Source organism: Hippopotamus amphibius, chromosome 9 (genome assembly GCF_030028045.1).
Source record: "Hippopotamus amphibius kiboko isolate mHipAmp2 chromosome 9, mHipAmp2.hap2, whole genome shotgun sequence".
NCBI classification, from domain to species: Eukaryota; Metazoa; Chordata; class Mammalia; order Artiodactyla; family Hippopotamidae; genus Hippopotamus; species Hippopotamus amphibius.
This window is the reverse complement of record NC_080194.1, coordinates 61632188-61651363: the sequence shown is the minus strand read 5'-3', so window position 1 is coordinate 61651363 and position 19176 is coordinate 61632188. Positions and strand designations below refer to the sequence as shown.

The window sequence follows — 19176 nt, the reverse complement described above, 5'->3', positions numbered from 1 at the left end:
CTGACATAGTAGATTGCTACACATCTAGTGTTAGCTCATAGAACACGTCCAAAATGAATAGATAATATGCTTTATCAAAGAGTAAAAATCACAACAGACTCATTTCTTATTATCTTATTACTACCAAATAAAATATTCTGTTTATAAATTACCTTTATTTACTCCTACAATCATACAAGCAACAAGTACTAAATGACCTAGCTGAGAGATTCCATCTTAAATCTTTGTAGAAAAGGTATTGAAACAATTCTGTCTCCAAAAGTATAGACATCCCTCCACTCTTCTTCTTGACAAGGAACCACCTATGAAACAGAAGGCGCATAAGGGTAAGCCACCAGCAGAAGCAAACAAGCTGGAGACGATATAGGAGCAACACTGACATGCATTGCTAGGATCACAGAGGGCTTAGAATCGTTGGAAAATAACATTAGAAATCCCAGTATAGTAGAAACAAGTTTACACTAGTAAAGGGCCACATGAGAAATAAGGGGGTTGGTCTTCGGAACTTAATACTTGAGGACATGCTCCTTTTCACTCTTCCTAATGCACAGATTGGGAAGCCTAACAAAACTTGCCTTTCCCTGATGTGCCTAATCCAAATCATCTCTTCTCTACACTTCTTTCATAGAAGACTCCTTTTCCCATCATCTTTCCCATTGCCCCACGTGAGTACTTACTCCCAGGGGTAACAGAAGAGCAAGATAACTACACTAGTTCACACGAAAGGACTAATAGCACAGAAAACTACTACCCAAAAAAGATAGCATGGGGACTTCCCTGGTGGCACAGTGGTTAATAATCCACCTGCCAATGCAGGGGACACAGGTTCGATCCTTGGTCCAGGAAGATCCCACATGCCGCGGAGAAACTAAGCCCGAGCACCACAACTACTAAGCCTGCACTCTAGAGCCCGTGAGCCACAGCTATTGAGCCTGTGTACCACAACTACTGGAGCCATGTGCCTAGAGCCCATGCTCTGCAGCAAGAGAACACCGGAATGAGAAGCCCACACACCACAAGGAAGAGTAGCCACTCGCCGCAACTACAGAAAGCCTGCATGCAGCAATGAAGATTCAATGCAGCCAATAAATAAATAGATTGATAGATAGATAGATAAATAAATAAATAAATTTATTAAAAAATAAAAAGAATAGCATGCCTACAAAATAACCAAGCCTTTCCACTCCCAAGAATTTATCCCCCCAAAACACAAATATATATGCACCCCAAACTTTTTCAAAAATGTACATAACCACTTTATTTTTAATACTCAAGGCCTGTAAACAATTCAGATTCCCATCAGCAGATGAATGGATAAATAATTGTCTATCTGTACCTGGAAAATTAACCAGCAGCTTAAAAAAAACCATGAACTTTTGATACATACCTATGCACATATGACAACACAGATGAAACACAAAATGATTAGACTTAGTGAAAAAAGCCGGACTCCCCTCCCCCTCACAAAAAAACCTGAAAGAACATAAGTGCTATGATTTCTTTTATACAACATTCTAGAAAATTGAAAGTATTCTTTAGTGATAGAAAGCAGATCCACAGCTAGGAGGGGGTAGAGAGTGGGATGCATTATAAAGGGGCATAAAAAACTTTTTAGAATGATGGACATATTTTTTATCCTGATATTGATCACAGTTTCACATGTGTATACCTCTATCAAAACCAATCAAATAACATGCTTTATATATGTATAATTTAGAGTACTTCAATCATAACTCAATAAATCTAAAGAAGGGGAAAAAAGGAGGAGGTCTGTCTCTCTGGCTTCAACTAATTACACTAAAATGTGAAATTTGTGGTTAGAGGGGCCTTTCCAGTAATTTCATTGAGGCTTCATGAATGCCTACTGTGTCTACACACAAGGTTTCCTAAGCAGTCCTGAACACGCCAAGATTTGTTACGGAATGTCTGCAAATCGCTTGATCAAGACACCTGAAAAAATGGAGTATGTTTAAAATAAAGGTATAATTTCCAAAGGTATTAATTGAACATTAATTCCTTGAGGTATTAATTTATATTACTCAAAAATGTTATAACCATTCCTTGAAGAATCACAGGGCACATTAATGTAAAGCTTCTGGGAAGTACTGAAGTCAAGAAACCAGTTTAAATTTGAACAGATACTTCCTCAAACATTTAACCAGAGCACTCCTTTTAGAGCAGAACATGGAAAGCACACTGGAAAGGCTTAGAGAGGGTGAAAGAGTTGATCTCAGTCATTCGAATTCAACACGCAGTAGAGGGCCCAGGCAGCCTGGGGTATGTATGTACATTCTGGGATTGCAGTTCTCTTACTGTCCCTCAGGACAACCCCCAATCTCACTGAATCTCATCTGTAAACTAAGGAGCATCAATTAAATGCTTTTTAAGGTTCTTTCAGATTTATTAAATTATCTTTTTTATCTAAAGATTTCATTTTTCCTTTCTACCTCCCAGAAGTACAAAAGGAACAGGGTTTGTAATTTGTAGGGTAATGGAGTTCAGAGCAATGAAGAAGAAAAACTGACTTATAATTAGCAATGAAAAAAACTGCAATTACAGTGGTCAAAAAAAAAAAAAAAGGTAAAGTGGGTAACTTAAAAACCAAAGCGGATATTGGTGGGGAGATAAATTAGGGGTTTGAGCTCAACATATACACACGCATATACTGAATAAAATAGGTAAACAACAAGGACCTATTGTATACCACAGGGAACTATACTCAAAATCTTGCAATAACCTATAATGGAAAAGAATCTGAAAAAGAATATACCTATATATACATGCATAACTGAATCACTTCACTGAACACTTGAAACTAACACAACATTGTAAATTACACTTCAGTTAAGAAAAAAAAAGCTATGGTTTTCTGTTACTGGAATTAAACAAACAGAGGTTGGCCAACCAATTATCTGGAATGTTGTAAAGAATATCTATGTAAAAAGTAATAGAGTTTAAAAGCAAATGACTTTTATCCATTTGGTGAATATTTTCTAGACATCTGTATTGTACTGTTAAGTGCTAGAGGAAAAAATGAATCCTGCTCTAAAAGAAATCCCAGTCCAGTGTGAGAGACAGCATAAGCTGGCAATTGCAACAAAAGAGTGCTAAGCATAGAGTATTTTCAAAGTACATCAAAGGCCATCCTAACCGAGCCTTGAATGACAGTTCACAAGTCCCAATATATTAGCCTCTATTTCCCACACATATTCCAAGAGTCAGGAAGCACAGGTTAGAAATTATTGGGCTAGTCTAAGCTCACTGGGCAAAGTTACTCGCCGAAGTGAAGCACACTGTGAACTTCCAGTCTTCAAGTTACAAAGCAAAACCTATACTTGTTTCCCTAGGAAAAAATAGGCTTGTTACGTTTACTCTTACTGGTTTTCATCTATGCATATTAGGTTAATTAATTAATAGCCCTTAAAATGAATGATTGTACTATGTTGCCATTTCTAGATGAACCCGAAAGATCATTTTCATCCACTCCCAGATGTAGTCAGAAATACACCATATTGTATTCACTATCCTGTTTTTACCAACATAATTGGAGACATAATTATATTTGTTTATGAGGGTTTTTCTAATTAAAATTAGATATTGTGCATTTTATTCTCATCATACAAAGTACTACCAAATTTGGAGATATATAGTAAGCATTACAAAATGTTTGAAGAATTTTGATCTATTACACATTTTATAAATTCTTAATTGGAATGTTTTTAACATTTCTTATTTAGTGAGTCTAAATACCATATTTTATGTCACTTGTGCTGCCACAGGCTTTATTTTCTACAAGACAACCTTATTTCTTATGCCTAAGTTACAGGGAAAAACTTTTAAAGACAGAGACAGAGAAGATACTATGTAACAACCTAAAATTCAAGAACTTTATCAGGTAATAGAAAATATCCTTCATCACCAGAACTTCTAAAAACATTCATGCATTCCTTCATCAGCAACTTTATTCTTCCTAGGTGCTGTACCTGATAATATTCAAAGATAGCTGTGAAATAGATTTAGTCAGAGATATATTCATAACACAAAGTTGGACTAAGTGAATTCATAGAAAACAGTGTCACCCGTCCCATTACCATCCTTAGATTCTGCTTTGCTCTCTCACCTGCTACTATTCAGTGGGGTCAACCAGTTGTCTGAGGAGCTCTAGACTCATACTTAAGGGGGATCTTTACCCCTGAGAAGGAGATGGCTCCTGATGGTAGGCACAGTATTTCTTTCGTGAAATTTTATGGAACTGGGGCACCAAAGTGATGCCGACATGCTGATTTTGCATAATTCAAGTTGTTTGTATTGACAGAAACATCACACAAAATATTTTCTCTGCATGCCCTATGGGCATTCCTGTTCCACCCTGGAGAAGCTCACTTTCAAGTGGAAAACACAGTATATGTAAGGTAATAAATTTTTCTACAGTATATGCAAGGAAATAAATTATTCATAGTGTTTTCACTATATATCTTTAGAGATCCAGGTCAAGAAGAGACCAGCTCTACTAGTGAAATTAGGGAGAAATCTGTGCATGATGGGCTTGTCAACTGAGACTTAAAGGATGAGCAAGAGTTGAACTGGTGAAAAAAAGAGAGTAAGAGAGTAGGGAAGAGGTAGGTAGTGTGAGAAGTTATGCTCAAGAGTCTAATGAGATGCTCACTAAAGGGCAGAACAGTACTGGGAAGATTAATAAAACATATTGCCAGGCCCCAACTGGGACTCTCTCTAGGCTGGAATTAGGAATTTGTGTTTTTAAGTTTCATCTTTACTTAGCCCAACATACTCATGGGAACTTCTGGGAAAGAACATAGGATGATGGCATTTCATGCTAGGTGGAAAGATCACCTACTTATAAAGAAGTATTAATTTTACTAAGTTTTTTAATGTAATATCTTCATCATATAAGAAATCTTCTTGTATCTTTATAAATTAAACTTGTTTAAGTATCTCAAATGTTCCAAGGCTTTAACAATACTCTATGCTGTACAAGATAATATTAAAACAAAGTTCTTGTTTATTTCTCTTAAATTGATTTATATGAGCCAAAAAATATGTAAGGTTTTGTTCTTCTGCTTCTTCTCCCTTCTATTTCTTATCCAATTCTTAAGACTTAAAAAAAAAAACATGTTTTCAATGAGGAAAGCTGTAAACAAAACTAAATTATGTTCCTAAAGAGAAAACTGTGAAATGAGTACTTTGTAAATGCAAATATCATATATCGATAGGCAGAAAATATATGTATATTCTAAATCTAAATATGTAGTTGTGACATGCAGGGGGAAAACACCTGAATTATTATTTTCACCATAAAATTGATACAAAAGATAAACAATGCATTTGACAAAGCCACGCTTCAGCCCTGTATGCAATTCTCATCCTTATTAAGGTAGTACAGCCAAGCCTTTAAAATAGACTATCTCCACTACACAATTGTCCTTGTCCCTGAAATACATGCTAAAAATCCCTCAAATACAGTTTCCTTTTCATTATTATAAATGTAAAGTTGAGAGAGAGAAAAAAATAGTGAGCTGTACTAACTCCAGGCAAAATTTTGAGATATTCAAATGTGCCTTAACAAATGAAGAGTCTAGACTGAGATTTCATGGACAATATGTTTGAGAAGGAAAAATAAATTACAAATGAGAAAGGAGACACATTTCAAGAAAGATAAGTTATTTTAATGACTGTTTCTCCTTTGTTTTTAATAGGTTTTAAGATCATAAAATATCCTACTAAATTACTGAATTATAAGAACTATGCTGACACTCAGAGTGTTTAGTGTTTCTTTCCAGCACCTTGAGGACAGAGATCTAGTCCAAATGTATTATCTCCAATAGTATTTGCCCTAGCAGTGGGCACATAGTAGGCCCTCAAGAATTATGTTACTTTCATTGAAAGAACACATGAAAGGCAAATGCATTTGCTTACTTTTACTCTTCATTCATTTGAACCCTGACTGTTTGCCCTGTCCCTCTGTTTTCACTGCAACTTTATGCTTGAACTCCTAATTGTTTGTTCTGATATGCAAATTTTCCATGTTATATTTTAGCATATAACTAAATGCTGTATAATTTGATGATGCTTATTTGCAAAGATTTTCCTGAATCTTCAGAAGCAACAATGAATAACAACTTACCAGTTGTGAAGAGAAGTTTTCTAGGATCCTGAGAAAAAGAGAAAAAAAGTTGACTGAAAAATAAAACACTGATAACATAAAATTCCGGAAGGAGTCTGTGAGAGATAAGAGCCACATATTAGGGACGTAAGATACTATTTTCCCAATGGAAATAAGACTCAATTGAGTTTCATAATATTTTTAAGATGTCAGAGATTACAGTACATACAAATTCCAATTCCAAGAAATTTATCCATCTGAAAAAGGAAGAATATTGGATGAGGAGTCAGAAGGCCTAGACTTTCATCCTAATGGCCAATTATAAGCTAGTGGCAGTGGCCTGAAGCCCACCCTTTGACCATTTGGGGACTCAATATCTTTAGCTGTAATGTGGAAACATTAATGTATACTCTGTCTACCACAATTGCCAAAATGCACCTACCAAGCGTCAAGACAGTGAGAATCAAAAATGGCAAAATATGTGGGGGAGAGGGGAGTTGTACTGTGTAAATTCAGTGCAGAGAATACTAACTGAGAACTAAAATGTTTCAAATGCTACTGTGAAAAGTAGTGATAATATTCAAATAAGGAAGACAAGTTCCTGCTACTCAGAAATACAAAACATTATTATTGTTATTGTAATATTTCCTTTAAGCTACATCCTTGTGGTATAACGGATTGAAGTCACCTCCCTTTCTGTCTCTGGAAAACTTAGATCAATTCCCAGTAGAATGTGGGTTAATTTTTTATCCTAATGGTACCTATATTTTCTAAACTTCTTTCCTCTTCCCGCCACTGAATCTGGGGTCAGGCAAGGCTATATACAAATTAGGAAGCCATTTATATGATATAATTTCAGGGGTCTTAAATAAGGACCATTTGCCCAAGAATAGCTCCTCAACCAGCTTAGGTCAAATGATTTCTACCACTGATGTTAGAAACATGACCAAAGACTAATCTAGAGTAACCTAGTATGTAAACCACTAATAAAAATACAAGATGGGCTGAACAAAGTGGTAATACCAGAAATATGAATAAATAAGGATGGAAACTCAGAAAATGGAACAATTAATATTGCCAGGGGATGAAGATGGAACATAAGAGTAAGAGACTGAGTCACAGATGACAAGATGAGGCCAACTGAGCCAGGCCATCAGGGAGGCACCGCCATTACAAACTAAAGGCTGGGGGGGGCGGTCACTGGAGAGGTGGAGAAGACAGACTGAAAGCACAAAGCAGAACAATAAGGTGCATGGCATAAACTCATCTTTTTCAAAGACAATTCACAGAATTATATACATAACTCTTTATGTATGTGATATCTGTGTGTGTGTGTGTGTGTGTGTGTGTGTGTGTGTGTGTGTATTTTTTCATTTTCTTCTAGCATATGGCCTGGTACCTACTAGGTCCTCAAAAATATTTATTAAAACAAAGAAGAGAGGAAGGGAAAAAAGGAAGATATGAAGGAGGAAAGGAAGGAAGGAAGGGAGGGAGGGAGAAAAATGTAAATTGAAATGAGTTACCATTCTTCAATCATCAGAGTGGCAACCTTTTTTTAAAAACTAGTGATGTGTGAAAATAAGCATTCTGATAAAATTGGTATCAACTGGCAAAGCTTTTTTGGAAGATAATTTGTCCATCAAAACTAAAAATGTGCATACCTTTGAAACCAAAATTCTGCTGCCATGAATCTTCCTAGCAGAATTGTACAAAAAAATAAATTTATTGGCATGCAGTTCATAACAAAAACTTGGAATCAAACTAAACATCTGTGAATAAGGAAAAGGCTAAAAATAAATTACGGTATATTCATATGAAGAGGATGAGGTAGATGTATACTCTCTGATACAGCAAGCCACAATACATATATTTACAAATCGCTGAAGAATATATATCATAAAATACCATTCCAAATATCTTATAAGAAAACATAAAATCATTAACTGAAGTTATTTTTGAAAAAGGAGCTTTCACTTTTCATTTACTTGGGAGTTTTAAAATGTTTTACATTGAGCCTATATCTCTCTTAAAGTGAAATAAATTTAATAACTAGAAATCTTAAAATGACTAAAACAGAATATTAAGCAAAAGTATATTATAATAAAATGATAAGATTATTATAGTTATTGAAGACATATGAATTATAAAGCAAAAGAGAGAAGCAAAAAAGCAAGAGATAAAAAAAGAAACTGCATGGCGGGAGTAAGATGCAAGTAACCGCATGTGATTTGGGCAGAGGAGGACAGAGGAATGGGGGAAGTGATGGGAGGCAGGGAGAGGTGGAGACAGGGAGACAGGGAGGTCTGATCTGAAATCATCGCATGTGAAGGGCTTCCACTGGCCTGCTAAGAAGCTGGACTTTTCCATGGTTCTTAATGCTAGGTGCACTCTACAATCACCTGGCGAGCTTTTTAAAAATATTAGTGCCTGACCCTAACCCAAATCCATAAACTCACATTGGTGTTTTAAAGGATACTGGTATAGTTAAGGGATTTATCCAGAGCTGCTTGCTATTTTGGTTTCGTGATTTACGTCTGCGTTTATTTGTTATTACTTTGACCTTGTTTTGTTTTGGGAGGAAGGTCAAGCACATGGTCACAGCAGTACTAACCTAGAGAACTCTGGTGATATGCAAGGGGAAGATGGAGTGAGGAAGATGGAGAACAATCTATTAGGTCACTACTAGACTGAGCAGAACAGGGTGGAGTTCTGATCACACGGGACCCTGAACACTCCCGTGTTGATGCAGTCTTGTCTTTGGGAATCAAAGGCAGCCTGAGGACACCATGAGGATGCCGAGCAACAAAGACCTAACCAGGGCTGCGCATGTGCTGCTCGTTGGTCCAGCCTGGCACCCTGCACATATAATTTCATTTCAAGCACAGCTTCACATGGAGAAATGCACCCCTAAGTGAGATGCTGCCCACTACAGAATTCAGCTCATAGTCACCTATTTTAAGGATTAAAAACAAAATAAAACAGAGTAAAGCATTAAAACAATAATATTTTTAAGTCAAATCAGTTGATGGTCCAAGATCCTCAAATAGACAACCTTCTTTTCTGCCCTTTTTCCCCCAAGCACAGTATGAGTTACTGAAGGATTTTTACCCTGTAATGGCACTGTCAACAGTCTCCACTGAGTGAGAGGAATTAGACAAAAGCTGTTGGGAGGCAGAAGGCAGGTCTGAATGGCAACCATCTGAACACTGAAGAGTATAAAAAGTAGACACTTTCCGAACTTTCATTTTCGGCAGGAGAGACTGTGAAATAGTAATTATCTATATTTTCTACTGCAAAGGAATAAAATTCAACTTGACAAGTACATTTTAAAAGCACTCAAAAGGAGCAGCAAGGTACAAATTTTCTGTGAAAATCACAGACCCTCATTAGTCATCTCACGACAAGTGAAAGGAAAATGAGAAGACAGAGACCACCCACCTCATCTCGGTATCTTGCTGCATTCAGCTCAACGAAATCCTCACGGTAGTTCACAGAGAAGTTGAGGGCATTCACCAGGTGGGCAGCCACGTGCACACCTACAGAATCACACCAGTCAGTGAGATTTTCAGATATGCTCTATAAAGGGGAGTCAGTTCCTCTCCTTAAGTAAACACAGGGTCACACTTTGACAGCTCTATGCACAACAAAATATTCAATTAAAAGGAAAGTTTTAAAAGCACAAGGAATCTTAATTATAGACAGTTTTAGTATGAGAAATCATGTAAAGAAACAGGATTTTCAAAGGCTGCAATAAAATAACACTAGTAAGTAAGATGTAGAAACACACATACACACATGCTGGCACATATGCACACACATGTATGTATATAGTAACATAGGAATTTATTTATTCATTTAAGTAGCTCCTGAATACAGTAACACCCCCTTATTCACTGTTTCACTTTCTGCAGTTTCAGTTACCTGCAGTCAACTGTGGTCTGAAAACAAGACACAGAAAATTCCAGAAATACACAGTTTATAAGTTTTACATCTCATGCTGTTCTGAGTGTGATAAAATCTCCAGCCCACTCCACCCCACCCGGGACATGAATCATCCCTCTGTCCAGCACATCCCACCCGTTGGTCACTTAGTAACTGGCTTGGTTATCAGATCAACCGTCTAAGGTATCACAGTGCTTGTGATCTAGTTGCCCTTGTTTTACTTAATAATGGTCCCAAACTGCAAGAGTAGTGAAGCTGGAAATTCAGATATGCCAAGGGAAGCTATAAAGCACTTGCTTTAAGTGAAAGTTCTTGACTCAATAAAGAAAGGAAAAAAATTTTATATGCTGAGGTTGCTAAGATCCATGGTAAGAGTGAATTGTCTATCTGGGAATTGGGAAGGGAAAAAGAAATTAGTGCTCACTTTGCTGTCACACCCCAAACTGCAGAAGTTACCAGACACAGTGCATGTTTAGTTAAGATGGAAAAGGCATTAAATTTGTACAATAAGATACTTTGAGAGAGAACAGGAACCACATTCATGTAACTTTTATTAGAGTATATTGTTACAATTGTTATAGTTTATCATTAGTAATTATGGTTAATCTCTAACTGTCCCTAATTTATAAATTAAACTTTATCATAGGTATGTTTGTATAAGAAAAAACAGTATATATAGGATTCAGTACTATCCTCAGTTTCAAGCATCCACTGGCAGGGAAGGTTTTAGAAAGTATCCCCCATAGATAAGAGGGAACTGCTGTGTTTTAGATCTTCCACATCTTTTGCCTCTCCCATAGCTCCAAACCTATATCTTATGTACTTCACCGACACTCAGCCTAAAATATAGGCCCATGAAAAGGCTTTTAACCAGTTAACATTTTTCACAATCCACTGATTGAAGTCACAGTGTTTAAACCCAATAGCAAACGTGCTGGTAACCACTTCATAGGACAAAAACTCAGGAAGATAATAATCACCGTTTAATAACTTACCTACAATAGTACAGTAACGAGCAGTCCACTGGCTCAGAGCTTATACCAAAGGTAAAACTGTTAGGAAATTACTAGAGAGTTGAAGACAAATTCATTTTGGCATGGTCACAGAAAAGAAAATTATCTTGAGAAGCTAGACAAGGAAGAAGCAAATGAGCTTTTGCACAGAACTGTAATACCCTCCTCCCTTCCCAATCTTTCCTTGTAGGTGAAATAAGGTTAAAATTAACAGCACATTATAAAGTACTAGAAAGAACAACATTTAATTAGTTAGAAAATCTGTTTTCTTGGCCACCTTGCTTGCCTACTAATGCCTCAGTTTACTTCTCTGTAAAATGGTGATGACAGAAATAAGAGACTTAATGAGATAAATGAACTGAAATTGCTTAGGAAACCATTACAGTTTATACTGATAAATGGAGTTTTGTGATTCAAAAGAAGACATGGCCTGGAAACTAGAAAACTCTACAACCCCTCCAACCTAGCATACGCAATGTATGTAGATAGGCCAAGAGTTTTGAATTACAAACACAAATGAAAGAGAGAGAGAAAAAGTAGAATGCTAAATAACCTAAAAGTTATTTAAAGGACTTATAAACTCCTGCCAGTGACCAAATCAGAGGAGGGAAAAGGGTCCCATAAACAAATGATAGGAAACTGAAAGTGGGTTAACTATCACTAACAAGTAGGGAGAGAATTCCAAAGAAATAAACAAAGGGTGTCTAGGTGAGACTCAACTATGGTACAGGTATAAAACATTATCGAAACAAAACTGTCCTATAGCTTCAGCACTTCTAAAATCTATAGGAAAAAAAATCCCTTCATTTTAAATGATAGATTTATAGGTAAACTACATATTTTATGGCTCAAAAGTGCCAAGGCATCCTCAGAAGAATTGCCATTCTTTCTGAATTCTCCTGAAAAGAAGTCCTAGGTAACAGCTGTTTGAGATACATCTTTAAAGGATACATTCATTTTCCTTAAAAGGCTTTTTAAGTTAAAAGAATTCTAATCTTAGGCAGCAGAGAGAAGGCAATGCACTTTGCACGGGTTTCCTTATTTAATTCTCATAACAAAACAATGGGATATGTAGAATCATGCCTGCTTTACAGACAAGAAAACTAAGGGTAAGAAAGGTAACTTGGCTATGGTCAGCCCTAACGAGTGGCAGAATGCAAACCCTCTGGAACACATGCTCATTCGTGGCAATACTCTATACTATCTCAGTCTCTTGGCTGTTCTCCAAATGAACAGAATATGTGGACACAACTGCAGTTTAGAACAAATCAAGTCATGAATGTACCACAGTTTCCTGATCCTCCCCCATTTCTGACCTTTCACTCTCTCTAGCTCTAACCCAACCCTAACACTGAGCACACCCTTGGTCCTCATCTCATCCTGGACTCTTATTCCATCCCCAGCCTTTAGCTATACTGGAGTCTTCAGCACATCCCTGTGCCTCTCCCCTTCTCTCACCTCCAGGGTGGGAACAACCAACGGGAAGTTGTTCAGGGACAAAACACTGGGAAGATGCTTGTTTCAACAATACTAGACAATTTTTAAAAAGCTGAAAGCTTAATGATTTCTGGTAATAGCTATACTAAAACAGTCCTGATTCAAAACGGCCATACATGGACTTCCTAGGTGGCGCAGTGGTTAAGAATCCTCCTGCCAATGCAGGGGACACAGGTTCGAGCCCTGCTCCAGGAAGATTCCACATGCTGCACAGCAACTAAGCCTGTGCACCACAACTACTGAGCCTGCATTCTAGAGCCCATGAGCCAAAACTATTGACCCCGTGTGCCGCAACTACTGAAGCCTGCGCGCCTAGAGCCTGTGCTCTGCGACAAGAGAAGCCACAGCAATTAGGAGCCCGCACACCACAATGAAGAGTAGCTCCCGCTCACTGCAACTAGAGAAAGCCCGTGTGCAGCAACGAAGACCCAACACAGCCAATAAATAAATAAATAAATAAATAAAAATGGCCATACTCAAATATCCAGACCAAATGTCCCCAGTATCAAAACACCTATATCCTATCAAATAATGAACAGATGAGAATGTCAGGTACTATGCCACTAAGATAATTTACCCCTGAGGTTATAAATTATAATAACTAATTCTATCCTAAGAACTTCACATGCATACTCTCATTTTAGTCTTAAAACCGTGAGATAGGTGCTGCTGTCAATCAATTTCACAGTTAACAATAAATCGAAGATCAGAGATTATGTTACTCGGTAAGACAGAAGGGCAGTTGGGGATAGAGCCTCTACAATTCATCTCTGGAGTCCACGTACTTAATATGTTTATTACTTTCTGTTTCAAAAATCTGAAGTGTCAAATAAATGCTCAGGATAAAAATTAATTTTAAAATGACTCTTAAAAACCAAAAGATTCTCACTGTATATTTTAACTTGGAATTGAGCAGGATAAATTTCCACAAATTTTGACATTTGCTTTTCTGCCCAAGTATTAATATCAAAGAAACACTTAACTAATATAATTTTAATAGAATCAGATTCTATGAGTGCACATTTCACATTCTAATTTTCATGCATTTAAACTTCTAAAATATCATTACTTTTAGAGGCTAAAAACTTTTAATTACCTTCTAATGTTTCTAAATGAAATTACTTACTTTTAGAAAACAATCATTACCAGCTTAGTGGCAAAAAAAAATACACACACACACACACACACACACATATATGACACATCCATTTTCTGAAGTACCACTAGAGAAGTCTCTTTAGACACATGGAAGAGAAAATTAAACTATATAATAAGAAAACCATAAATGATAAAAATACCATTCATAAAACGTGCTATTCTAACACAATATTGAACATCTTTTGGTTTTCTCACCTGAGAAAATACAGATAGTCACACCACAGGTTATATGGAATGTTCTGCTTTTATCCAACAATCTTCTGGTTCTCCTGCTTGGAACCTAAATAAAAATAATTTAATATGAGAAAAATGATGCAGCAAATAAGATAAATGCACAAAGCTTTGGAAATATGGCAGAGGCCTATCAATTAAAAACTGGTGAGATGAAGAATGATATATCTAGTCAATGGAACATTCAAATCATTAAAGAGAATGTGAGAAGGCTTATCATTGATAAGGAAAGATATGTAAGATATATTGTTAGGTAAAAAAGTTACAACATAAACTACACTATGATCCTATATTGTTTAAAATTATCAGCATTACATATGTTAACATATTTGCAGGCATTTATCTCAAACAGTGGTTGTTCTGGCAGAGTAACATTAAGGGGACCCTTCACTGATTACTTTGCATATTTCTGGAATGTTTTAATTTTACAATATATATGATTTCCTTTTGTGGTCAAAAAATAAGATTATTTTTAAAAGAAGCAATTTCATCTACAGGTTTAAATGCCTGCTTGATCTTATACAAAAATAAAATGTCAAGCATCTTTGAATACCTATGTTTCACACTGGGGGACAATTCTTTAAGACATTAAATACTGAGAGACTTATGTGGCGCTATCATTTGCTGCCATTTATCTTCTCTCTCTTCACACCAAGCCAATGGCCAGCCACAGGGATCAAAACCTAGCATTTCACAATAGTTGGCAACCTACGGAAAGAGTTATTTTCACAAATTACTGCATTAAAAGGAAAGGGTTTCTAAATATAATTACATAAAAAGGTTGAGAAGTTTTACTGCAGTAAATCTGCTCACATGAACTTCACAGAACATCAAAATGACCTCATGTTAACAACTCCTTTTAAAAGATCAGTATCGATCCAGCAGTACCTAAATATACTAATAAAGAAAGGAATAAATACATACTTAAATAACACACGCACGCACACGTGGATGAGAAGACAAAAACAATTGCAGTTGAAATTTAACTTTCAAAGGGCTTTTCTCTTTTTTTAAATCCTTTGTTACACTAAATATCATACATGAAATCACATCATAATCAAGAAATCTATTTCAAGCCTTTTACACGGCTCGAAACAGGTATGTGTTTTAAGAAAGAAACTGCCACCAACACTAGCAGTCATCCTGTGTATTAATCAAAGTCCACAGGGCTCTAGTTAGCTCATCTGAATTTAATTAAATAAAACTACATGATCTCCAAGAGGAATAGTAGAGTGGAGAGAGCTCAGAACTGGGGCTGACCTCAGCTCTATCATTCACCAGTCTCAAGGTCTTGGTCAAGGTACTTAAACTCCCCATGCTTCAGGTTCTTCATCTGCAATAGCCACAGAATCATGTGAGGGTTCACAAGAATATATGTGAATTCTATCAATATATATGTTAGCACAGTGCCTGATACTCTTTCTATTCTCCACCGCCCTTATCTACTGTTGTAGAATAGCTCACTGATCACCTTGACAAGTGACGTGGTCTTTACTACCATCTTTGAAGACACCACTCCAGCAGAAAGTCAGACCATGAAAACTAAGCTGGACTAACATGACACTTTTACACTTGATTTTTATGCTGGAATCGGTGACTAGGATTTTTTTTCTTACCTTCTGGGATCCTCGAAGGTAAGCCAAGATTGTCCGGCACATGGGTAAGAGGATAAGGCTGCAGTTGAGGTTAAGAACAGATGCAGAGGCTCTGCTTAGACACAATCCTAGCTGAACAAATAAGGCAAGGGTCAAAACACAGTCAAGAACAAAAGTAAACTACAAACATGCTGTAGACCTCACCCCATAGGATCATGGCAAATGCCAATTCCTTCAGGGCTCCTCCACTTTCTCTCTCATCAAAAGAGAAACCGGTCTCTTTCTGTTTTGCACTGCCATAAAATAGCCTCCTCTCATATCTACTAGTGTTCTAACTAGTGTTCTAACTAGTGTTCTAATCACCTGACTACGTTGTTTCAGTGCCGGGTCAATTTCTTATTCAACCCCCACTATACTGTTCTGGGTATTAAGAGCCCTGGAAAGCTTCAGTATATCCTGTATCTCCACACAGATGCAGTGTTGAATCCTTTGTTCACTGATAATGTACCAAAATTTCAAACAAAATTTTTCATTCGTGCTCTCTCTAGAGCACTTTGAGCCTCTGTACAACTCCCTTTCACGCTAGCACCTGCCTTTAAGCTTGTCACTTTACTGACTCTACCCATCTTTCAGGGTTCCTCTTAAGCACTCCTCCTCTAAAGTTCTTCCCTGACCCATAAAAGAAGATGTGGTACACATATACAATGGAATACTGCTCAACCATAAAAAAGAAAGAAATAATGTCATTTGTATCAACACGGATGGACCTAGAGATTATCACACTAAGTAAAGTAAGTCAGAAAGAGGAAGACAAATACCATATGATATCACTTATATGTGGAATCTAAAATATGACACAAGTGAACTTATCTACGAAACAGAGACTCACTGACATAGAGAAACAGACTCGTGGTTGCCAAGGCAGAGGGGAGTGGGGGAGGGATGGACTGGAGTTTGGGACTAGCAGATGCAAACTATTATATGTAGAATGGATAAACAACAAGGTCCTACTGCCATAGCACAGGGAACTATATTAATATCCTTTAATAAACAATAGTGGAAAAGAATATGAAAAAGAATACATATATATGTATAACATATATGCATAAATGAATCACTTTGCTCTACAGAAGAAATTAACACAACATTGTAAATCAACTAACAAAATAAAGAAATAAAATAAATAAAATAAATTTTTGGGAAAAAGTTCTTCCCTGATCCAAAACCAAGAGAGATCCCAGATCAGCTGTGCCTCACACAAAGCTGATCATAACCACACTGTACAACATATTTTTCAAAGAATCAGTCCCCTTTGATACAATCCAGTACATTTTGGCAACTAATTTTAGATAAAGTTCTTGCTAGATCGACATCTGCTGTTGTCTGGTATGATTCACTTTTTTCATATGAATAGTGTATCACACAAAAACAAGAGATGGGGTCATATCTGTGCACTTGTCCTGAGATAAACATAAAACTACTTTATTAAGACTAGCAACTAAGAAATAGGTGTAAGTCAGATGCTTTTCTTATCTTAAAATTGTTTATGCCCCTGAGATTCCCAACTTAACTCCTGGCAAAATAGCAACTCTGTTACACAGTATTTATTGTCAGCTTATGAAATATTATTCCTGAAGGGGAGACAAGGTAATAAGTCATGTCAGGAAGGCCATAATTTTCACTGAATTATATAAAAAGTAATTAATATTTCCAGTTAGTCTATTTCTACACCATGAGTTGAACACCACAGGAATACAGTTCAGTGAGTATACCAGTCAGGGGACCAATACAACTAATCCTCTCTGGACTATCTAAAAAAAATGTTAAACATAATTTTCTCACCTCAATAAGCAAAATCATTATCATTTCACAGTGACAGGTTTCACTGTTTAGGCTTCCAGAGAAAGAATAACTTATCTCTTTTTGATCTGGTATTTCCATATGATAAGAAAATTTTAGCTCAAGGGATTTTAGATTATAATTTTATCTGCAATTTTAATGTACTAGGACAATAACTCACTTAAAATGTATCAGTTAAAATCTACCATATACATCCATGACTTAATAGATACAAATAAATTATCCAAATTATCTATGTGGTTTAGTGCTTTAAAGAGAATTCTTACATTTTTGCATTTTCTAACCATTTATCACATGTCCAGAAGTGTTTTATTGCTGTGTTTGCATTAACTCACAAAGTAATTTAATTCAAAGTGGCTTTAAGTGTCCCCTTAGGATGAATGGAGTTTATTTTGGCATTCCACTTCTTCCTTATGATGCTGCAAAATCTAACTGGAAATTTTACCAAGGACTCATTTCCTCATATATATTTGTTCCTGAATATACCTAGCTCTTTAAATCACGACGGAAAATTCTTTTTATTAAGTTATCAGAGTACAAAACTCCCTCATTCAGAAGCAGTCAAGAGAGTAAGGAAATGGAGACAGATCTCAGTTAGGTGGCACAATCATAGGAAACTATATTATCTACTTATTACATGGGTAATATTCCACAGCTAAGATTTGTTTTATATTTAGTCACTATTAATTCATGACCTTCATAAGAATCACCTACTTCAAATGTCCACTAAAAAGAAATGACTGCCTAAGTTATGTGCCCAGCCCATTCTATGTGGGTGACATGTTCTAAGGTTCCTAGAGAGCTCAACCTGCTACTCTGGTTTTCCAGTCTCATTCGGGTCAGTTATCACTAGATGGCAGCATTACTTTCACAGTTCAAATCTTACCTGTGAAGGTCTCAAACATAATAAATTGAAAATTCCATGTGTAATTTTTTAAGCTATGAATATATTTCAGATGAGTATACATAAATAATACATCACCTGATCCTTGCTATGGCCTGAATATTTATGTTCCCCAAATTCATATGTTGAAACCCTGTGATGGTATTTGGAGGTGAAGCCTTTGGGAGGTAAGTAGGTTTAGATAAGATCATGAGAGTAGAGCCCCATGATGGGATTAGTGCCCTTATTAGGAAGAGACCAGAGCTCTCTCTCTCTTCCATGTAAGATTACAGCAAGAAGGCGGCCATTTGCAAACCAGGGAAACGGCTCTCAACATCAAATCTGCTAGCACCTTGATCTTGGACTTCCCAGCCTCCAAAATCGAGAGAAATAAATGCTTGTTGTTTAAGTCACCCAGTCTATGGTATTTTGTTGTAGCAGCCTGAACTAAGACAATCCTATAAGAAAGTATGCCATTTGAAGCAAGTTATAAAAGAATGTAATAACTGGGTATAACAAGTGCATGGTCATTTCCCTAAAATCTCAAACACGTTTGTTTGTTTTTAGTCTTAAACCCATTACCTAATAACTATTCTTCTTGGGCTAGTTAACTGTCCTTATCCATAAAGTTGAGGGATAAAATTTTTTTATCCATAAAATTAACATGATATGATATAATAATCCTAGCTTTCATGAATTTTGTGAAAAGTAAAACTGGTCTAAAAAGTGCAAGCACTATATAAAATTAACTTATTGATTAGGGTCACCATATCACATCCCTTCTCTAAATGGTCTCTTCTGTACTTCCATAGTAAATATTATCTATTCCACTTACATTAGTCATTCAAGATATTATATATTTATTATGACATGCAC

At 36.3% G+C, this 19176-nt stretch overlaps 1 protein-coding gene across 2 annotated transcripts in view; it reads right to left on the bottom strand.

Annotated features, from left to right (window-relative positions):
* The window catches only part of NOX4 (NADPH oxidase 4), a 155432-nt gene that overhangs the window by 116834 nt on the left and 19422 nt on the right, over nucleotides 1–19176 (bottom strand). For both annotated transcript variants that reach the window (XM_057750659.1, XM_057750660.1), the window contains exons 3-6: nucleotides 15579–15689; nucleotides 13927–14011; nucleotides 9560–9657; nucleotides 6143–6170 (exon numbers count right to left, since the gene is read on the bottom strand). In XM_057750659.1, coding sequence (XP_057606642.1) covers nucleotides 6143–6170; nucleotides 9560–9657; nucleotides 13927–14011; nucleotides 15579–15689 — 322 coding nt within the window. The remainder of the gene's footprint in view (nucleotides 1–6142; nucleotides 6171–9559; nucleotides 9658–13926; nucleotides 14012–15578; nucleotides 15690–19176) is intronic.